Source organism: Nerophis ophidion, linkage group LG17 (assembly GCF_033978795.1).
Source record: "Nerophis ophidion isolate RoL-2023_Sa linkage group LG17, RoL_Noph_v1.0, whole genome shotgun sequence".
Taxonomy (NCBI): domain Eukaryota; kingdom Metazoa; phylum Chordata; class Actinopteri; order Syngnathiformes; family Syngnathidae; genus Nerophis; species Nerophis ophidion.
Window position 1 is genome coordinate 15,018,454 of NC_084627.1, and position 24,433 is coordinate 15,042,886.

At 41.9% G+C, this 24,433-nt stretch overlaps 1 protein-coding gene across 10 annotated transcripts in view; it reads left to right on the plus strand.

The window, feature by feature from the left end:
• rgs3a (regulator of G protein signaling 3a) overlaps nucleotides 1-24,433 on the plus strand; it is a 354,609-nt gene that overhangs the window by 294,993 nt on the left and 35,183 nt on the right. For all 10 annotated transcript variants that reach the window (XM_061876388.1, XM_061876386.1, XM_061876385.1 and 7 more), the window contains one exon: nucleotides 7,261-7,331. In XM_061876388.1, the coding sequence (XP_061732372.1) occupies nucleotides 7,261-7,331 (71 nt within the window). The remainder of the gene's footprint in view (nucleotides 1-7,260; nucleotides 7,332-24,433) is intronic.

The window sequence follows — 24,433 nt, forward strand, 5'->3', positions numbered from 1 at the left end:
GTAAAACGTGTTTGTTAGCCCATGTGTGGCCTTTCACACGTGCGTGTTTGTGCAAACAACCGTTTGGCTGCAAATGGCATGCCGTTCACACTCTTTTTTTTTTTTTTCTTCTTTTTTAGCCAGGTGCACGGGGTGTGTATGTGTGCAAGCTGTTATCTACAGCGCTATTTTGCAACACTTCAAGGTGGCGTGTCAGCATCTGCAGCATTTGAGTGCCTTTGGGGTCTTTTGGTCGTCGTGTGAGCTTTGGCAGATTCCTTGTTTTCAAGCTGTTTGAATAAGAATGCAGACACACAAACGCACCACAGCTATTTTTTGTGACGACTCAAGACTTTTTGTATGCATCGCTGTTAATGGCCTCCGTGCCGTATGTGTGGCGGTTCTTTTTTGCAAGTGAAGCAGGGAAAAAATTGGGGAAAATAGGATTTAAAAAATATATATATTAACAATCCAATCCACTTTATTTGTATAGCACATTTAAACAACATAAATGTTTCCAAAGTGCTGCACAATATTAAAAACAATATTCAAATATCCTTAGCTCCACCATCCATCCATCCATCCATCATCTTCCGCTTATCCGAGGTCGGGTCGCGGGGGCAGCAGCCTAAGCAGGGAAGCCCAGACTTCCCTATCTCCAGCCACTTCGTCTAGCTCTTCCCGGGGGATCCCGAGGCGTTCCCAGGCCAGCCGGGAGACATAGTCTTCCCAACGTGTCCTGGGTCTTCCCCGTGGCCTCCTACCAGCTGGACGTGCCCTAAACACATCCCTAGGGAGGCGTTCGGGTGGCATCCTGACCAGATGCCCGAACCACCTCATCTGGCTCCTCTCGATGTGGAGGAGCAGCGGTTTTACTTTGAGTTCCTCCCGGATGGCAGAGCTTCTCACCCTATCTCTAAGGGAGAGCCCCGCCACCCGGCGGAGGAAACTCATTTCGGCCGCTTGTACCCGTGATCTTATCCTTTCGGTCATGACCCAAAGCTCATGACCATAGGTGAGGATGGGAATGTAGATCGACCGGTAAATTGAGAGCTTTGCCTTCCGGCTCAGCTCCTTCTTCACCACAACGGATCGATACAACGTCCGCATTACTGAAGACGCCGCACTGATCCGCCTGTCGATCTCACGATCCACTCTTCCCCCACTCGTGAACAAGACTCCCAGGTACTTGAACTCCTCCACTTGGGGCAGGGTCTCCTCCCCAACCCGGAGATGGCACTCCACCCTTTTCCGGGCGAGAACCATGGACTCGGACTTGGAGGTGCTGATTCTCATTCCGGTCGCTTCACACTCGGCTGCGAACCGATCCAGTGAGTGCTGAAGATCCCGGCCAGATGAAGCCATCAGGACTACATCATCTGCAAAAAGCAGAGACCTAATCCCGTGGCCACCAAACCGGAACCCCTCAACGCCTTGGCTGCGCCTAGAAATTCTGTCCATAAAAGTTATGAACAGAATCGGTGACAAAGGACAGCCTTGGCGGAGTCCAACCCTCACTGGAAACGTGTCCGACTTACTGCCAGCAATGCGGACCAAGCTCTGACACTGATCGTACAGGGAGCGGACCGCCACAATAAGACAGTCCGATACCCCATACTCTCTGAGCACTCCCCACAAGACTTCCCGAGGGACACGGTCGAATGCCTTCTCCAAGTCCACAAAGCACAGGTAGACTGGTTGGGCAAACTCCCATGCGCCCTCAAGAACCCTGCCGAGAGTATAGAGCTGGTCCACAGTTCCACGACCAGGACGAAAACCACACTGTTCCTCCTGAATCCGAGGTTCGACTATCCGGCGAAGCCTCCTCTCCAGTACACCTGAATAAACCTTACCGGGAAGGCTGAGGAGTGTGATCCCACGATAGTTGGAACACACCCTCCGGTCCCCCTTCTTAAAGAGAGGAACCACCACCCCGGTCTGCCAATCCAGAAGTACCGCCCCCGATGTCCACGCGATGCTGCAGAGTCTTGTCAACCAAGACAGCCCCACAGCATCCAGAGCCTTAAGGAACTCCGGGCGGATCTCATCCACCCCCGGGGCCTTGCCGCCGAGGAGCTTTTTAACTACCTCAGCAACCTCATCCCCAGAAATAGGAGAGTCCACTACAGATTCCCCAGGCACCGCTTCCTCAAAGAAAGACGTGTTGGTGGGATTGAGGAGGTCTTCGAAGTTTTCCCTCCACCGATCCACAACATCCGCTGTCGAAGTCAGCAGAACACCATCCGCACCATACACGGTGTTGATAGTGCACTGCTTCCCCTTCCTGAGGCGCCGTATGGTGGTCCAGAATCGCTTCGAAGCCGTCCGGAAGTCGTTTTCCATGGCTTCCCCGAACTCTTCCCATGTCCGAGTTTTTGCCTCCGCGACCGCTAAAGCTGCACACCGCTTGGCCCGTCGGTACCCGTCCACTGCCTCCGGAGTCCTATGAGCCAAAAGAACCCGATAGGACTCCTTCTTCAGCTTGACGGCATCCCTCACTGTTGGTGTCCACCAACGGGTTCTGGGATTACCGCCACGACAGGCACCAACAACCTTGCGGCCACAGCTCCAATCAGCCGCCTCGACAATAGAGGTTCGGAACATGGTCCACTCGGACTCAATGTCCAGCACCTCCCTCGTGACATGTTCAAAGTTCTCCCGGAGGTGTGAATTGAAACTCTCTCTGACAGGAGACTCTGCCAGACGTTCCCAGCAGACCCTCACAATGCGTTTGGGCCTGCCAGGTTTGTCCGGCATCCTCCCCCACCATCGCAGCCAACTCACCACCAGGTGGTGATCGGTAGAAAGCTCCGCCCCTCTCTTCACCCGAGTGTCCAAAACATAAGGCCGCAAATCCGATGACACAACTACAAAGTCGATCATGGAACTGCGGCCTAGGGTGTCCTGGTGCCAAGTGCACATATGGACACCCTTATGTTTGAACATGGTGTTTGTTATGGACAATCCGTGACGAGCACAAAAGTCCAATAACAAAACACCACTCGGGTTTGACTGAATAAAAAATGAAACCAATATAAAAATATTTAAAAAGTAAATAGATAAATATTAGGGCTGCGAATCTTTGGGTGTCCCACGATTCGATTCAATATCGGTTCTTGGGGTCGCAATTCGATAATATATCGATTTTTTTTCGATTCAATGCCATTCTCCATTAAAGAACGATATTTTTCCGAATTAAAACGATTCTGTATTCATTCAATACATAGGATTTCAGCAGGATCTACCCCAGTCTCAAATTAATGGGGAAATTGTCGCTTTCTCGGTCCGAATAGCTCTTGCTGCTGGAGGCTATAACTCTAAACAATGTGAGGAGCCCTACAACCCGTGACGTCACTCGCACATCATCTGCTACTTCTGGTACAGGCAAGGCTTTTTTATTAGCGACCAAAAGTTGCGAACTTTATTGTGGATGTTCTGTACTAAATCGTTTTAGCAAAAATATGGTAATATCGCGAAATGATCAAGTATGACACATAGAATGGACCTGCTATCCCAGTTTAAATAAGAAAATCTCATTTCAGTAGGCCTTTAATTTTTATACTCAGCAAACTCATCCTGTCCCGTAGGTTCAACACCCCTGCTCTAAATTGGATGTGTTCAATAAATAATCATCCTTGTGATGAACACACGGTTGCATATCATTTGACAAGGTTGTAAACTGAAAGTAGGTTAGATACCCGCTCGACATCCATTGCTTTCGGTCCCCTAGAGGGGGGGGGTTGCCCACATCTGAGGTCCTCTCCAAGGTTTCTCATAGTCAGCATTGTCACTGGCGTCCCACTGGATGTGAATTCTCCCTGCCCACTGGGTGTGAGTTTTCCTTGCCCTTTTGTGGGTTCTTCCGAGGATGTTGTAGTCGTAATGATTTGTGCAGTCCTTTGAGACATTTGTGATTTGGGGCTATATAAATAAACATTGATTGATTGATAGATATAAATATTAAACATGATTGAAATCCCGAGTAAAATGAGTAATTCAGTGTTAATATTTGAGTGGGCCCCTCTGTAGTGGAAAAGTGGGGCCCCCCGAGGACAAAAAGGTTAGCGCTCCAAGCCTTTAAAAATAATAGACCATTAAATCAGTTACAATGTAATGTTGGGCGATGCCAAGTAAGAAAGCGAAAGAAGCCATTGGCCGCCACATTCCTGTCTGCTTTTATCCATGTGGTTGTCATCCAGTTGGAACATAACAGTGCGGTGTCAGAGAGCGTTGCGTCTTTACAAGCAGGCAGCCAGTAGGACACACACTGACCTGACCAAGCAGGACCTCTGCAGCTGATTGTTTTCATGCCCGCTGCAGCTTTCATGACACCACTGAATAATATAAAGACCCCTTTTGCCGTCCTGCAGTGACTTAAATACATTACCAGCTGTCTCGTTCATAAAAATGATTTAGCTGGAGCGCGTCGTGTCCCGAGGGAAACATATGAAACACTGTCATGTGGTGTGAGCCTATAGGCGACTCCGTTCATGCGTTGTGTTACATCTAATGAAACATTCATATCGCCCGGCCCATTAGTTTGACCCTTTTACCAGAAAATGAAGAATTATCCCCATTTCTTTAGGAGACAGGACACATTCTATAAATATGCCGTCAAAGCTCAGCCTTATTTTTAGACCGCTCCCACGTCCCAATTCGCAGTCAACTGTGACTTAGGTCTCACAATGTTTTTTAGAGCGTTAGGAACCACCCAATGTTTCTGGACATATAACACAAACATCCACTACAACAGGCCTGGGCAATTATTTTGACTCAGGGGGAAAATTTAGAGAAAAAAATGTGTCTGGGGGTCGGTATATCTATTTGTAGGAACGCAATAATATAATACATTTTAAATGTTTTTACTGAGTGAGACACACAGAATGTACATGAAAATAAAGAATGTGTGATTTACGGGGCGGTATATCTTGGTTGTTAGAACGGATGTACGAGCAACTTGAGGGTTGCAGGTTCGATCCCCGCTTCCGCCATCCTCGTCACTTGGGCAAGACACTTTACCCACCTGCTCCCAGTGCCTCCCATACAGGTTTAAATGTAAAAATTAGATATTGGGTTTCACTATGTAAAGCGCTTTAAATAACTAGAAAAAAAGCGCTATATAAATATAATTCACTTCACAATATTACCTATAACGGATAAAACATGCACCTGGGGATAGGTTGATTGGCAACCCTAAATTGGCCCTAGTGTGTGAATGTGAGTGTGAATGTTGTCTGTCTATCTGTGTTGGCCCTGCGATGAGGTGGCGACTTGTCCAGGGTTTACCCCGCCTTCCGCCCGATTGTAGCTGAGATAGGCGCCAGCACCCCCCGTGACCCCGAAAGGGAATAAGCGGTAGAAAATGGATGGATGGATGGATAAAACACTGAATATATGAACGATCGACATATTCTACAATCAAGTGAAACGCAACAAAATGCAACACAATTAAATATGAACCTCGAATGGAGGTTATGACGGACCGCCTTAAAGGACGGAATGCAATTTTACATTTTTTTACTGAACGAGACAACCAGAATGTACATGAAAATAAAGAATGTGGGATTTACAATATTAACTACAACCCAAAAAAAAACGGAATATTGACATATGAACATCACAGCCCCTCTCGATCGACATATTTTACAATCAACAAAAAAGCAACAAACACAGCGAAATAAGACCGTCAATGAACATTATGACAAACCGCCTTAAAGAACGGAATGGAATTACATTTTTTTTTACTGAACGAGACACCCAGAATGTACATGAAAATAAAGAATGTGGGATTGGCAATATTAACTATGAACGATAAAACACTGAATATTGACAACATATACACGTCACACCCGCTCTCGATCGACATATTTTACAATCAACAAAAATGCAACAAAGACAGCGAAATATGACTGCAAATGAACGTTATGACAGACCGTCTTAAAGAACGAAATGGAATTTATTTTTTATTTTTTTACTAAATGAGACACCCAGAATGTACATGATAATAATGAATGTTGGATTTACAATATTAACTATGAATGACAAAACACTGAATATTGACAACGTATGAATGTCACACCCCTTCTCGATCTACATATTTTACAATCAAGCGAAACGCAACAAAATCGCAACAAAAACAGCAAAATATGAACACGAATGAACGTTATGACAAACCGCCTTAAAGAGCGGAATGCAATTTTTAATTGTTTTACTGAACGAGACACCCAGAATGTACTTGAAAATAAAGAATGTGTGATTTACAATATTAACTATGAAAGATAAAACACTGAATATATGAACATATGCACGTCACACCGCCTCTCAATCGACATATTTTACAATCAACAAAAATCCAACAAACACAGCAAAATATGAACACGAATTAACGTTATGACAAACCGCCTTAAAGAACGGAATGCAATTTTTAATTGTTTTACTGAACGAGACACCCAGAATGTACTTGAAAATAAAGAATAGGTGTCATCCTATGACAGTTCCATGCTGGAAATCACTGAGAGCGGCCCATTCTTTCCCAAACGTTTGTAGAAACAGTCTCCATGCCTATAAGTGCTCGATTTTATACACCGGGCCGAGTGATTCGGACACCTGATTCTCATCATTTGGATGGGTGACCAAATAGTGGCAATATAGGGTCGATATGCATGCAGGGGGTCTATGATATGCAACAAAAAAGGGAAGGGCGGGAGGGGGAGGGTCCCGAAATATAGCAAAAGTGGAGGCCCAGTAATACACACCATGTGTCACAGCAACTGTGCTCTCCCAGACTCCAGTTCCTGTAATACAATGGGTCATTATGTTGAGCCCCCCCACCCCACACACACACACACACACACACACGTACAATGGGGCAGTTTCAGGCCATCAGATTAGTGGCGACTGACCCCTTCCCCACCCTGAAGCAACTTCCCTTTCCCTTGTAAACCAATGGGAGCACAGGTTGGGCATGAAGTGTAACGTGAAACCAGGAGAGGGGGCTTTAAGGCACGGTTGTGGAAGAGGGGGGGTGGGGGGTGGGGGGGGGGGGGGGCAACAGAATCAACAACTTATTTTTCCTCACTATTAACCGCCGCACACCTCTACCTGGGGGGATTTTAATTTTTTTGTTGATGTACTCACGGACCTCAGCCAGGGGTTGATGAGTCCTTGCAAAAGACTCTGTTGTGTGTTCCTGGCTGGAACGCGTTGAGGTTGACGTTGCCTTTCTGCACAGTCGTGGAGGCTGGGATGATGCAGTGTGTGCTCTCCTTCCTCTCCCCCCAGCTCAGCTCCGGATCCCCCTGCAGCTGCGAGGTCGGCCCAGACGGCGCAAAGAAGAAGAAGTCCAAGAACCTGTAAGTACCTCCGTTTCGGTCCTGAATACAGTTTATAACATTCATTCATTCAGAATGAATTCACTTCTGACTGCTAATTAATCCCACTCTAATTATACACAATCAGCCATGTGAACCACTACACTACCAACGACTAAAATTCAGGGCTCGTACAGGTGCTTAAAAACCTTGAAAATGCTTGGATTTTAAGGGCCAACTGAAATGAGATTTTCTTATTTAAACGGGGATAGCGGGTCCGTTTATTGTGTCATACTTGATCATTTCGCGATATTGCCATCTTTTTCCTGAAAGGTTTTAGTAGAGAACATCGACGATAAAGTTGCAACTTTTGGTCGCTAATAAAAAAGCCTTGCCTTTACCGGAAGTAGCAGACGATGACGTCACCGGTGTGAGGGCTCCTCACAACCTCACATTGTTTATAATGGGAGCCTCCAGCAGCAAGAGCTATTTGGACCGAGAAAACGAGAATTTCCCCATTTAATTTGAACGAGGATGAAAGATTCGTGGATGAGGAAATTTAGAGTGAAAGACCAGAAAAAAAAAAAGTCGATTGCGATTCTGAGCAATATTGATAGCGAAGGACTAGAAAAAAATAAATAAATAAAGTTAAAAAAAAAAAAGGCGATTTCATTGGGAGCGATTCAGATGTTTTTAGACACATTTACTAGGATAACTCTGGGATATCCCTTATCTTTCTATTGTGTTGCTAGTGTTTTAGTGAGTTAAATAGTACCTGATAGTCGGAGGGTTGTGTCCACGGGTGTGTTGACGCCAGTGTCAGGGAAGTCACGGCAGCTGCATGGACGCTGCAAGCTCCGCAGATCTCCGGTAAGAGCCGACTTTTTACCACATTTTTCTAACCGAAACCTGCCGGTTGACAAGTGGTCGGGAACCATGTTCGCTTGACCGCTCTGATCCATCGTAAAGCTTCACCTCCGGGAATTTTAAACAAAGAAACACCGTGTGTTTGTGTGGCTAAAGGCTAAAGCTTCCCACCTCCATCTTTCTACTTTGACTTCTCCATTATTAATTGAACAAATTGCAAAAGATTCAGCAACACAGATGTCCAGAATACTGTGTAATTGTGCGATGGAAAGAGAAGACTTTTGGCGGCAAATGGTGCTGGGCTAATATGTCCCCTCAAACCCGAGATGTCACGCGCACGCGTCATCATTCCGCGACGTTTTTGTAATTTAGTAAACTAAAAAGGCCGTATTGGCATGTGTTGCAATGTTAATATTTCATCATTGATATATAACAGGGGTAGGGAACCTATGGCTCTAGAGCCAGATGTGGCTCTTTTGATGACTGCATCTGGCTCTCACATAAATATTAGCTGACATTGCTTAACACGATGAGTAATGAATAATTCCGTTGGTAATCAGTGTTAAAAATAACGTTCAGAATATAAAACATTCTCATGCATCTTAATCCATCCATCTGTTTTCTTCCACACCTGTTCATTAATGGTAAGAAATATTTTACTTATTATTGGTTAACTTCAGAATAACAATGTTATTAAAAAGAATAAGAGACTTATTTTACTCTTAAAATGTTGGTCTTATTTAAAAATGCACACATTTCATTGTATTCAGTGTTAAAAAATACTATATGGCTCTCACGGAAATACATTTTAAAATATTGGGCTTTCATGGCTCTCTCAGCCAAAAAAGTTCCCGACCCCTAATATATAAACCATCAGACTGCGTGGTCGGTAGTAGTGGGTTTCAGTAGGTCTTTAATGTTGTGTTTTCAAGGTTTGAAAAATGCTTGAAGCGCTTGGACATTTTCATCATATTTCTCGGCAGTCTGACTCAATAGGCTAATTATAAAATGGATTAAAAATTAATATGTTTCCTTAAAAATGAAAGCCACACGCTTGATCTGATGGATTTGCACGAGCCCTTACATTAGGTTGCTGCGAGGACAGTGGTGCATCGGTCCATCATGTCGAGAGGTTGTCGTATTAATGAACATTGGATAGAAAATGACAAATGCAAACTTTGGATAAAACGTGGACCAAATCCAAGTGTAGGTTGCTGCAAAGTATGCAAGCACTTTTTGGACTTGTTTGCACTGTGAAGGTCATATGTAATGTGTAACCTTTTGCACAAAATAGAACTGAGTTAATGTGAATGATTTTGAGTTTTTATACAACATGGTTCGATGTATTTTTAGGTCCGTTATTTAGGTTGTCAACTTAACTTGTCTGACTAACTCAGTTAAAGCAAACAAGTTCCATTTTGTCGTTTTGCTTTATCTGCATTAAATGGTTACATTATTGGACTTGTTTTTACTGTGAAGGTCATCCATCCATCCATTTTTATACCGCTTGTCCCTTTTGGGGTGGCGGGTGGTGCTGAAGCCTATTTTAACTGCATTCGGGCTGAAGGCCGGTACACCCTGGACAATTCGCCACCTCATTTCAGGGCCAATATATATATATATATATATATATATATATATATATATATATATATATATATATATATATATATATATATATATATATATATATATATATATATATATATATATATGTCTTGATTGGATTATCCAGAGAATAGTGCTCGATACCGTGGTAGAGCGCAATATGTAGGTGTGGGAAAAAATCACAAGACTACTTCATCTCTACAGATCTGTTTCATGAGGGGTTCCCTCAATCATCAGGAGATTTTAATGGAAGCATTCACATACAATGGTTTATATAGAGCACAGAGTGGGTGGGTACAGGCAGGCGTAGGGTGTGGTGATTGGCTCATGTGTTACCTAGGAGGTGTTTCCGTCTGTGGCGGCATGTTGAAATGATTTCACTGCGCTTGTTGAGGGATGATTGATCTGGATGATATATAATAAACAGTTTCTCTTTTAAGCATAGGTTGCATCTTTTATTACCACTGTTGTAAGGTGTGCTGGATGCAAGAATTTGCCATGTTATTGAATATTCAACATTATTGTCTTTGAGGTTCCAAATGTGTTTGCTGAGTTCTGTAGAATTCTGCAAAGTCTGGTTTCTAAAGGAGGCGTTGTGATTATTCCATCTTGTTTTGAACGCTCCTTCGGTTAATCCTACGTACGTGTCGGATGTGTTAATGTCCTTGCGTATTACCTTTGCTTGGTAAACGACTGATGTCTGTAAGCACCTTCCGTTGAGAGGGCAATCAGGTTTCTTGCGACAGTTACATTCATTATTGGTTTCAGAGTCGTTTAGTCTGGGGGTAGGCAGTCCTTTTGCAATTGCTTTGTTGTGGTTTGAAATGATTTGTTGCATGTTATTCATACAGCTGTAGCTCAATTTAATGTTGTTCTTGTTGAATATTTTTCTTAGGGTGTTGCCTTTGGGGAAGTGTTTGTCGATCAGAATGAGGAACTTGCGGCCGATGTTGGTTGAGACGTCTTTGCTGAATGGCGGATTGTACCAGATGATGTTGTTTCGTTTTCTGCTCTTTTTTGGTTGGTTTCCTGGGGTGGGTTCATAGGTGAGGGTGAAGTTGTATCCGCTTTCATCAAGTGCTTTCTGGTACGGGGGGGTTGCTTGGTCGAATTCAGCTTTGCTGGATGACAGCGTCGATAGCCTTTTATTAATTCCGGTAGATATTCTTTTCGTGGTGGTGGGTGGGTGGTTGCTGTCGTGGTGCACGTATTGGAGCGTTGTGTTGGGTTTCGTGAATGGTTGGTAGCTGTTATTTCTCAGGTTGAAAGTGACGTCGAGGAAGTTGACGGTTTGCTTGTTGGCTTCAATCGTGATCCGTAGGCCGTTTTCTTTGAAGATTTGGCATATGCGCTTCTTGGTGTTCTCGCTGCTCCTTGGCGAGGCGCGGCACACTGCCAGTCCATCATCACGGTAAATACCAAGGTTCAGGTTGAGGCTAGCAAGCTGGGAGAGGAGGAAACTCCCAACGAGTTCGCACGTTTCTGCTCCGTCAAAACTCCCCATAGTAACGTCAAATGTTCAAAACAAGATGGAATAATCACAACGCCTCCTTTAGAAACCAGACTTTGCAGAATTCTACAGAACTCAGCAAAAACATTTGGAACCTCAAAGACAATAATGTTGAATATTCAATAACATGGCATATTCTTGCATCCAGCACACCTTACAACAGTGGTAATAAAAGATGCAACCTATGCTTAAAAGAGAAACTTTTTATTATATATCATCCAGATCAATCATCCCTCAACAAGCGCAGTGAAATCATTTCAACATGCCGCCACAGACGGAAACACCTCCTAGGTAACACATGAGCCAATCACCACACCCTACGCCTGCCTGTATCCACCCACTCTGTGCCCTATATAAACCATTGTATGTGAATGCTTCCATTAAAATCTCCTGATGATTGAGGGAACCCCTCATGAAACAGATCTGTAGAGATGAAGTAGTCTTGTGATTTTTTTCCCACACCTACATATATATATATATATATATATATATATATATATATATATATATATATATATATATATATATATATATATATATATATATATATATATATATATATATATATGTATATATATCCATCCATCCATCCATTTTCTACCGCTTATTCCCTTTGGGGTCGCGGGGTGCGCGGTTGCCTATCTCAGCTACAATCGGGTGGAAGGCGGCGTACACCCTGGACAATTCGCCACCTCATTTCAGGGCCAACATATATATATATACATACAGTATATATATATATATATACATATATATACACAGTATATATATATGTGTGTGTATATGTGTGTGTATGTATGTATGTGTCTATATGTATACGTATATATATATATATATATATATATATATATATATATATATATATATATATGTGTGTATATATGTATACGTATATATGTGTATATGTATATATTTATATATATATGTGTATACATATATATATATATATGTGTGTATACATATATGTGTGTATATATATATATATGTGTGTATATGTATATATGTGTATATATATGTGTGTATATATATATGTGTGTATATACATATGTGTGTATATGTATATATGTGTATATACACATATATACATATATATATGTGTGTATATACATATATATGTGTATATGTATATACACACATATATGTATACACACATATATATATATATGTATACATATATATATAAATATATACATATACACATATATACGTATACACACACACACATATATATATATATATATATATATAATTTGTAACCTTTTTCACATTTAGAGCTGAGTTAATATGAATGATTTCGTAGTTTTTACACAACATGGTTGTATGCATTTCTTGTTCTATAATTTTCGTTGTAATAATAGAGTAATAATAGTACTTAACTTGTCTGGCTACCTCAGTGAAAGCAAAAAAAGTTAACTTTTGTTTTTTTATTAATTTGTTATTATAGTCACAGTTATAAGACTAGACATGCTTAATGAAAGGTGACTCAGGTGTCGTGAAGCAAACTAAATATTTTCCTTTAATTTATTATCCTTATTTTAATGTGGAACTGTTAATAAATGTGTGAAATTGACAACACAAATGAAGACAGCTTTGCAAACACCAGTGACACTGCTTCAGTTTCTATGCCCCCATGGTTCAGGTAGCAGATCTTCCGTACTTTTCCTACAGACAGCATTTGGTGACCTCAAACAACAGGACTTTCAAGTCCTTAAAAAGTGCTTGAATTTGTCCATGGAAAAGGTCAATGAACCCTGAAAAATACTAAAGATAAACAGAATCCCTACGTCTACTCAAAATAATTTCAGAGGATATCAGTACTTTTTTGCGTATTTATCCAACTATAAGACGGAACTGAATATAGACAATTTTTAAACACAAAATTATCCTTTTTAAAAAAAAAAAATTTCAATATAAGAGAAATAACTTACATATAATAGGCAGTCGTATATTTACTAGATGCTCGACAGCTTCATTCATCATACTTTTTTTTTAAAATTAGAATCATAACTCCTACGTGTGTCAGATGTGTGTCACAGGGGTGTGTGTGTGTGTTTGTGAGAGTGACAGGAAGAAAAGCTTGCATTGGCAGAAGTCGTGAAAGGGGAAATAGATATTTAAAAAAAAAATTCTGTCCTATTCTGTGGTCAATGCAATAGTTTTAGTTTTATAGCTCGGATCTCAGTACTTCTTTGGCCAATATTTGCATATTTACCCAAATTGAAGACACCCCTGAATATAAGATGATTTTTAAACACAAAATTATCCTTTTTTTTAATCAATGTTTTTAAAATGACAGAAATAACTTGCATATAATAGGCAGTCGTATATTTATTAGACGCTCGACAGCTTTATTGATCATAATAAAAATTTTAAAAATAGAATCATAACTTCTATGCTAACTTGCTAACAACCTTTGAAACACTTGTTGTCAAGCATGCCATGTGTCACAGGTGTGTGTGTGTGTGTGAGTGAGTGACAGGAAGAAAAGCTTGCATTGGCAGAAGTCGTTGAAAGGGACAATAAATACTACTTTAAAAAAATTAATACTGTCCTATGTTCTGCTTACAGTATTAGATGCTCGACAGCTTCATTGATCATAATTGTTTTTAAAAATTAGAATCATAACTCCTATGCTAACTTGCTAACAACCTTTGAAACACTTGTTGTCAAGCATGCCATGTGTCACAGGTGTGTGTGTGTGTGTGTGTGTGTGTGTGTGTGTGTGTGTGTGTGTGTGTGTGTGTGTGTGTGTGTGTGTGTGTGTGAGAGTGACAGGAAGAAAAGCATGCATTGGCAGAAGTCGTTGAAAGGGACAATAGATAATAGTTTTTAAAAATAAAAACTGTCCTATTATGTGGTCAATGCAGTAATGTCAGTTTTATAGCTCGATTTCAGTACTTAAGTACTTTGGCCAATATTCGCATATTTACCCATCTCTGAATATAAGACGATTTTTAAACGTAAAATGTTCCATTTTTGTTAATGTTGACAATATGAGGTAACAAACTTGCATGTGATATACGATCATATTTATCAGCTGCTTCCTCTGTTGTAGGCTAACTTGCTAGTTTTAAAACACTTTTTTTCAAGCATGCCAAGTGTGTGTGTGTGTGTGTGCATACGTGTGTGTGTGTACGTGCGTGTGTGTGTGTGTGTATGTGTGTTTAAAGGAATTTGAGACACATCGGTACGTGTACTTTCCGTCATTTTATTTCCGATTTTTAAACGCAAATGAAAAAACAAAATTAGGGTCAGATTTTTGGATTTTTACTATATTTGTCAGATTTAAAAAAAAAAAAACACTAGTTGATTTTCATTAAAATAGTGCCGTGAAATTGGATTGTGTGCTCTTTTCCATTCATGGATTTTTATTTTTCCAGATAAAACACTAAAATCGAATATATGTTCAAAGCAGTGTTTTAGTTTTCTTTTGCGTTTTGCATGTTTTTAGCATAACGGTAACATCTTTGTTCAGCAGGAGTCCTATTGTGTTTTAAAAAAGTGTCATTATATAGTTGTCGAACTTTTGTTTCCGAAATGAAAATAGAAAAAATGGCCTTGAAATGTGTTTTTTGATTTGCATTTAGGCATTGGAAATAGAATGAACGGAAGGTACACAGACCCACATCCAAATCATTCGTATTTAATTCAGATACATAATTTTCAAGAACCCATAAAAATAAAAACTAATAATATTGACTTTTTTTTCTTTTTTTTTTTTTAAACACATTCTTTTAGGTCTTATTCATGCTTACTCGTTATGTGTATACGTCATCAATCAAGAGTGTTTTGTACCCTGTTTTAAAAAAAGTTTTTTATTATAAGTTTTATACCAAACAATATTTTGCGAGAATCAATTTGAATTAAGGACCCTGTTGAATCGATAATTTTCACCACAAGAATAGGACTGATTGATTGATTGATTGAAATTTATATTAGTAGATTGCACAGTACGGTACGTGGCGCAGTGGTAGAGTGGCCGTGCGCAACCCGAGGGTCCCTGGTTCAAATCCCACCTAGTACCAACCTCGTCACATCCGTTGTGTCCTGAGCAAGACACTTCACCCTTGCTCCTGATGGGTGCTGGTTGGCGCCTTGCATGGCAGCTCCCTCCATCAGTGTGTGAATGTGTGTGTGAATGGGTCAATGTGGAAGTAGTGTCAAAGCGCTTTGAGTACCTTGAAGGTAGAAAAGCGCTATACAAGTACAACCCATTTATCATTTATTTACAATCAACCACTCAGTGGTAACACCCGAATACATTTTTCAACTTGTTTAATTCGGGGTCCATGTTAATCATTTCATGGAAAATGGATTCCAGCTGTGTTGCACTTGTGAGCCACGACTGAGGAGATGCTGCTCCGTTGTTGATTTCAGTAATGTCTGAAAGTCATTAAAATAGTCAGCTCCATCTTTTGACACTACTTCCACTCCCGTCCTTGCACGCTACACCGCTACAATAAAGATGACAGGGAGAAGACGCTGTGGTGCAGCGCTGTGTTGGCCCTGCGATGAGGTGGCGACTTGTCCAGGGTGTACCCTGCCTTCCGCCTGATTGTAGCTGAGATAAGCGCCAGCGCCCCCCGCGACCCCGAAAGGGAATAAGCGGTAGAAAATGGATGGATTCCCATCCCTAATAAACTATAGTTTGAAAATAATAATCACTGTGCTGTATTCGGGTCAATGTGGTCATTTTTGTTTACAGTTACTTTTTTTTCTAACAAATGTACTTTTCCGAACTATGCCTAATAGCTCCTTGGCAGCCATTGAGGGTGAATGCAGACTCTTGCTGGTTATCTGATTACACAAGAACGGTGTCGTATTGGGTTGTTTGTGTACATGACAACAGTGTTTATGGAGCAAATATTTGGGAGACGGAGCTCAAAGTGGAAGATTTTAAACACCATTTAGGTTGGAAAAAACCCCCCAGACCTATTCAACTGGAGGCTCGCAGGCCAACTTTGGCCCAGTGAGGATCTCAACGAGCCCCCACATATATTTGGTTGGTTTGCAATCCTCCCATTGTAGTGAATCACACCTGAGCCATCAGAAATTAGACACGTAAACAATGTGATGAAGAACATTTTACATCAGGGGTAGGGAACCTATGGCTCTAGAGCATGGGTGTCAAACTTTGGCCCGCGGGCCAAATTTGGCCCATTGTGTAATTTAATTTGGCCCTTGAGGCAATATCAAATTAACATTAGAGCTGGCCCGCCGGTATTATAACACCGCATTCACCGCTAATACTCATACTTACCAACCCTACCGATTTTCCCGGGAGACTCTCGAATTTCAGTGCCCTTGCCGAAAATCACCCGGGGCAACCATTCTCCCGAATTTCTCTCGATTTCCACCCAAACAACATCATTGGGTACGTGCCTTAAAGGCACTGCATTCAACGTCCTCTACAACCTGTCGTCCCGTCCGCTTTTTCTCCATACAAACATTGTGTCGGCCCAGTCACATACTATATGCGGACTTTACACACAAACAAGTGAATGCAAGCATACTTGGTCAACTGCCATACAGGTCACACTGAGGGTGGACGTATAAACAACTTTAACACTGTTACAAATACGCGCCACACTGTGAACCCACACCAAACATGAATGACAACCACATTTAGGGAGAACATCCGCACTGTTACACAACATAAACACAACAGAACAAATACCCAGAACCCCTTGCAGCACTAACTCTTCCGGGATGCTACAATATACACCCCCCACTACCACCAAACCCCGCCAAGTTAATGTTGATATTTACATCAGAAAGCTGCGAAATAGGAAAGAGGCATTCCATTTTTTTTTTTTTTTCATACACCATTGATATTTTTAAATTATTATTATTATTATTTAAAAATCGATTTTGCGTGTCACTATAAAGTTATACAAGCCTTGCCCGTTCAATATTCAATGCAAAACTTGTTTGGGTCCCTATTAAAAGGTTAATTTGTTCAACTTTGGCCCGCGGCTTTGTTCAGTTTAAAATTTTGGCCCACTCTGTATTTGAGTTTGACACCCCTGCTCTAGAGCAGGGGTGCCCATTACGTCGATCGCGAGCTACCAGTCGACCGCGGCGGGTGTGTCAGTCGATCTCCAGCCAGGCTTTTAAAAAAAATAGACCTAAAAATTAGTGATCATCAATCTTCACCAAGACGTCACTTAAATGACATTCACGGTACCGGAGGGTCTTGTGAGATGACGCTGGCTGCTGCAAGATCATTAATATGAAAATATGACCGAGAGGAAGGCGAGAAACACTTTTTATTTCAACAGACTCTCGCGCCGTACCTTCCGTCAAAACTCTAAAGGCCGACTGCACATTTCCTATCTTCACAATAAAAGCCCTGGTTCATGCTGCCTGCGCTAACTAAATACAGTCTCGGAAAACTGGCGTGCACAAGCGATCCCTCAGAAAGCTGGCGTGCACATCACTTGTGCACGCCAGCTTTCCGAGACTCTTATTTTGTTAGCGCAGGCAGCATGAAGCAGGGCTTTTATTGTGAAGATAGGAAATGTGCAGTCGGCCTTTAGAGTTTAGACGGAAGGGACGGCGCGAAAGTCTGTTGAAATAAAAAGTGTTTCTCGCCTTCCTCTCTGTCATTTTTTCATAATAGTGAACTGGCAGCAGCCAGCGTCATCTCACAAAACCCTCGGGTGCCGTGAATGTCAATCAAGCAAGCTACGGAATTTGCCGCCAATGTTTTTCTTGTAAAGTGTATGGAAGCTGGATGAATTAGATGCCAAAAACCAACCACTTTCATGTGGTATTGTACAGAAAGGACAACTTTTTTTCTCCTCCATTTGAAAATGTGGGCGTTATCATCATTACTGTCTGATTCCAATCAATGCAAGTCATCAGAATCAGGTAATACACCAATTTATATTCTTGTCTTTGTGAAAGAAAGACATCTATATGTGTTACACATGCTTGTATTATCATTAAACACATTTAACTTGTTTACAAAAATGTCTCTTTCATAAATAAATAAATATAAATGATATATATAAATGAAGTAGATCCCCTCGAGTTGGTCAATTGAAAAGTAGCTCGCCTGCAGAAAAAGTGTGGGCACCCCTGCTCTAGAGCCAGATGTGGCTCTTTTGATGACTGCGTCTGGCTCTCAGATAAATATTAGCTGACATTGCTTAACACGATAAGTAATGAATAATTCCGCTGGTAATCACAGTGTTAAACATCACGTTCAAATTATAAAACATTCTCATGCATTTTAATCCAAACATCCGTTTTCTGTCGCACCTATCCAAGATGTCGCATTAATGATAAGAAGTATTATATTTATTATTGGTTAACTTTTAGAATAACAATGTTATGAAAAAGAATAAGAGACTTATTATACTCTAAAAATGTTGGTCTTACTTAAAAATGCACACATTTAGTTGTATTCAGTGTTAAAAAAATATTATATGGCTCTCATGGAAATACAATTTGAAATATTTGGCTCTCTCAGCCAAAAAGGTTCCCGACCCCTGTTTTACATCAATCAAACTAGGGATCTAGAAATCTGGTCAGGACACTCCTCACTCTTTTACCTTCAACTTCATTATCCATTCATTTTTGGTGACTTTATATACTCCGGACCTAGACGTTGAGACCGCGACATACATGGCGGACAATAGCTGATACAGTCTGCTTAGCCAGTCCAAAAGCATTCGCCGTTTTCCTCGACGGCCAGATAATACAAAGCACACGCTATCTTTTTTTTTATCACATCCACAGGAGCTTGCATTCTCGTTGTCTCTCCTTCGACAAATGGACAAAGTTTTCAACTAAATAGAATCACAGCTGACCCGGACATTGGAAACTTCTCTTGCCGTCTGAGAAGTGTTGTATCCCAGATAGCTGCAATCGCTTTCTCTTAAAGGCCTACTGAAACCCACTACTACCGACCACGCAGTCTGATAGTTTATATATCAATGATGAAATATTAACATTGCAACACATGCCAGTATCCTGTTGAAAACGTTGCGGAATGATGCGTGCGTGTGACGTCACCGGTTGTAGCGGACATGTTCTTCCAGCACCGATCCCAGCTAAAAGTCGTCTGCTTCAGTCGCATAATTACACAGTATTCTGGACATCTGTGTTGCTGAATATTTTGAGATTTGTTCAATTGATAATGGAGACTACAAAGAAGAAACATGTTGGTGGAAAGCGGCCGGCTGCAGCAAAACAAACACAGCCGGTGTTTCTTTGTTTACATTCCCTAAAGATTACGGTGAAACTTTAATATGGAACAGAGCGGTCAAGCAAACATGGTTCTCTACCGCATGTCAACTGGAAGGTTTCGATGAGAAAATTGTGGTAATAAGTCGGGTCTTACCGTAGACATGAGCGGAGCTTGTGTCCTTCCTCCTTCAGCTGTCAAAGAGGCAGCTGCGACTCTCTTGGCTCCTCCGTGGCTTCCCTCAGAGACACTGGCGGTCACTACACCCCTCCGACTTTCAGGTACGACCATATAATCTCACTAAAACACTAGTAACACAATAAGCATATAAGGGATTTTCCAGAATGATCCTAGTAAATGTGTCTATTAACATCTGAATCGCTCCCACTGCCCTATCTTTTTTTTTTTCTCTAATCCTTCAACTCTCGCTATCGTCATCTACGAATCTTTCATCCTCGCTCAAATTAATGGGGAAATTGTCGCTTTCTCTGTCCGAATCGCTCTCGCTGCTGGTGGCTATGATTGTAAACAATGTTCAGATGTGAGGAGCCCTACAACCCGTGACGTCACGCGCACATCGTCTGCTACTTCCGTTACAGGCAAGGCTTTTTTATTAGCGACCAAAAGTTGCGAACTCTATGTCGATGTTCTCTACTAAATCCTTTCAGCAAAAATATGGCAATATCGCGAAATGATCAAGTATGACACATAGAATGGACCTGCTATCCCCGTTTGAATAAGAAAATCAAATTTCAGTAGGCCTTTAAGGTATTAATGTGTGATTTCCAAAAACAGGAAGAAGAAACACGGGTATGTCTAGATGACTCGCCTCCATATTTCCAGTGGTTAGCTCCGAGTTACGAAACCGTTTTATTATGAAGCTGGCTGTGGCGCATTCTTTCTGACGTCACTTCCTGTGGGGGCGTGGTCTTTCTGGCGTCACTTCCTCTTCGAATTCAGTTTGTTAACGATCAATGAGTCTATACAAAGCTAAGAGCCGGAGATTCAAGTAATACACGTCGCGCTTACCGTGTAAAAATGTGTCCTTTAAACACTGGTTTAGCGTGGCTGAATAATTATTTGTTGAAGGGGTTAAACAAATTAGTGTAGAAAGAGCCTTAAAGGCCTACCGAAATGAGATTTTCTTATTTAAACGGGGATAGCAGGTCCATTCTATGTGTCATACTTGATCATTTCGCGATATTGCTATATTTTTGCTGAAAGGATTTAGTAGAGAACATCGACGATAAATTTTGCAACTTTTGGTTGCTAATAAAAAAGCCTTGCCTGTACCGGAAAGGGCAGACGATGTCCGTGTGACGTCACTGGTTGTAGGGCTCCTCACACCTGAACATTGTTTACAATCATGGACACCAGCTGCGTGAGCAATTTGGACCGAGAAAGTGACAATTTCCCCATTAATTGGAGCGAGGATGCAAGATTTGTAGATGAGGATAGTGAGAGTGAAGGACTAGAAAAAAAGAAAAAAAAAGGCAAGGGCAGTGGGAGCGATTCAGATGTTATTAGACACATTTACTAGGATAATTCTGGAAAATCCCTTATCTGCTTATTGTGTTACTAGTGTTTTAGTGAGATTATATGGTACCTGAAAGTCGGAGGAGTTTGGTGACCGCCAGTGTCTCTGAGGGAAGCCACGGAGGAGCCAAGAGAGTCGCAGCTGCCTCTTTGACAGCTGCAGGAGGAATGACACGAGCTCCGCTCATGTCTACGGTAAGAGCCGACATATTACCTTATTACCTGAAAGTCGGAGGGGTGTGTGGTCACGGGTGTGGTGACCGCCAGTGTCTCCGATGGAAGGAGGTAAGAGGGTCTGCAGCTGCAGGAGGACGCAAGCTCCGCTCATGTCTACGGTAAGAGCCGACTTATTACCACAATTTTCTCACCGAAACCTGCCGGTTGACATTTGGTCCGGAACCATGTTCGCTTAACCGCTCTGTTCCATATTAAAGCTTCACCTTTGGGAATGTTAACAAGGAAACACCAGCTGTGTTTGTGTTGCTAAAGGCAGCTGCAATACACCACCTCCCATCTACATCTTTCTTCTTTGACTCCTCCATTATTAATTGAACAAATTGCAAAAGATTTTTAACAACACAGATGTCCAGAATACTGTATAATTATGCGATTAAAGCAGACTATTTGTAGCTTGGATCGGGCTGGAAGAACGTGTCCGCTACAACCGGTGACATCACGCGCACGCGTCATTATACGAGTCATCATTCTGCGACGTTTTCAACAGGATACTTCGCGGGAAATTTAAAATTGCAATTTAGTAAACTAAACCGGCCGTATTGGCATGTGTTGCAATGTTAATATTTCATCATTGATATATAAACTATCAGACTGCATGGTCGGTAGTAGTGGGTTTCAGTAGGCCTTTAAAAGACATCCCCGTTTAAACCTTTACAAAGTGACATCGTGCCACCTACTGGCCTGGCATGCATACAGCAATGTAGCGGTCATAACAATGAAAATGTTGTGTTTGTACTGGATTTCTGTTGCGTAAACCAACGTTTACAAAATTTAAGGATTTTTATAATGACACACATTGTGGCTTTTTTATTTGTGTTTGTCGCATTTGCCATTTTTTTTTACTTTATGTATTTCGTTACAATTATTGCAATATTATGATGTATTCTTCGGTCCCCAGGAGGAACCACATTTTACATTTGGTACAAACAAACCCCACACATGTTTGGATGAGTGTTCTTTTACTCGCTCTTTTTAAAGTTGAGTTTCGATACGAAGCTTCACGCCGATCAATGGAAGCTCGTCATCATGTGCTTAATTAAGTGGTAAATGATGTGTGAAGAGTGAGTGGCGCCATATGTACGCCTCGACTGTGTGGGAAACACTCCAGTTTGTGTGTGTGTTTGTGTGTGAGTGTGTTGACACCTCCCTGATTCATCAGCTGTTGAATGAGCCTTTTCACACCTCACTTCATCAAGACCAAAGTGCATTTAACACGCGGCCAGGACAATGAAGCTTGGGAGCTGCTCCTTCTCCTCCGCAAGCTGCGTTTCGTTAACCGGGAAGATTATGTGATTAAGATTCCACAACTTCTTTGGAAAAAGTTCTTTTTTTAGGTCAGAGCTCACGGCACGTTTTGTAAAAAAGAGTTTTTTATCCATCCATCTTCTTTCGCTTATCTGAGGTCGGGTCGCGGGGGCAGCAGCCTAAGCAGGGAAGCCCAGACTTCCCTCTCCCCAGCCACTTCGTCTAGCTCTTCCCGGGGGATCCCGAGGCGTTCCCAGGCCAGCCGGGAGACATAGTCTTCCAAACGTGTCCTGGGTCTTCCCCGTGGCCTCCTACCGGTTGGACGTGCCCTAAACACCTCCCTAGGGAGGCGTTCGGGTGGCATCCTGACCAGATGCCCGAGCCACCTCATCTGGCTCCTTTCGATGTGAAGGAGCAGCAGCTTTACTTTGAGCTCCTCTCGGATGGCAGAGCTTCTCACCCTTTTTCTAAAGGAGAGACCCGCCAACCGGCGTAGGAAACTCATTTCGGCCGCTTGTACCCGTGATCTTATCCTTTCGGTCATGACCCAAAGCTCATGACCATAGGTGAGGATGGGAACGTAGATCGACCGGTAAATTGAGAGCTTTGCCTTCCGGCTCAGCTCCTTCTTCACCACAACGGATCAGTACAACGTCCGCATTACTGAAGACGCCGCACCGATCCTCCTGTCGATCTCACGATCCACTCTTCCCCCAATCGTAAACAAGACTCCAAGGTACTTGAACTCCTCCACTTGGGGCAGGGTCTCCTCCACCTTATTTGAATTTTTTATTAAGTTAAAGTTAAAGTACCAATGATTGTCACACACTAGGTGTAGCGAAATTATTCTCGGAGGTGAGGGGAGCAGTGGGCAGCAGCAGTGGCCCCGCCCGGGAATCATATTGGTGATTTAACCCCCAATTCCAACCCTTGATGCTGAGTGCCAAGCAGGGAGTTAATGTGTCCCATTTTTATAGTCTTTGGTATGACTCGGCCGGGGTTTGAACTCACAACCTACCGATCTCCGGGCGGTAGTTGTAGAAATGATTGGAAACTTAAGACAGCCATGACATTATGTTCTTTACAAGTGTATGCCAACTTTTGACCACAACTGTATACCTTTGGCCATTCTAAGACAGTCATTTCCAGGGGTTATCTCATCCTTGTAGAAGCCTCCCTTTTATTAATGTTTTCCAATGTTTTAAAAATGTGTACAAACCCCGTTTCCATATGAGTTGGGAAATTGTGTTAAATGTAAATATAAACGTAATACAATGATTTGCAAATCCCTTCCAACCCATATTCAGTTGAATTTGCTACAAAGACAACATATTTGATGTTCAAACTGATAAACTTTTTTTTGTTGTTGCAAATAATCATTAACTTTAAAATTTGATGCCAGCAACACATGACAAAAAAGTTGGGAAAGGTGGCAATAAATACTGATAAAGTTGAGGAATGCTCATCAAGCACTTATTTGGAACATCCCACAGGTGGGCAGGCTAATTGGGAACAGGTGGGTGCCATGATTGGGTATAAAAACAGCTTCCCAAAAAATGCTCAGTCTTTCACAAGAAAGGATGGGGCGAGGTACACCCCTTTGTCCACAACTGCCTGAGCAAATAGTCAAACAGTTTAACAACAACATTTCTCAAAGTGCAATTGCAAGAAATTTAGGGATTTCAACATCTACGGTCCATAATATCATGAAAAGGTTCAGAGACTCTGGAAAAACCCTCCATGTAAGCGGCACAGCCGGAAACCAACATTGAATGACCGTGACCTTTGATCCCTCAGATGGCACTGTATCAAAAGCTGACATCAATCTCTAAAGGATGTCACTACAATGGGCTCAGGAACACTTAAAAAAAACAGTCACTAAATATAGTTTGTTGCAACATCTGTAAGTGCAAGTTAAAGCTCTACTATGCGAAGCGAAAGCCATTT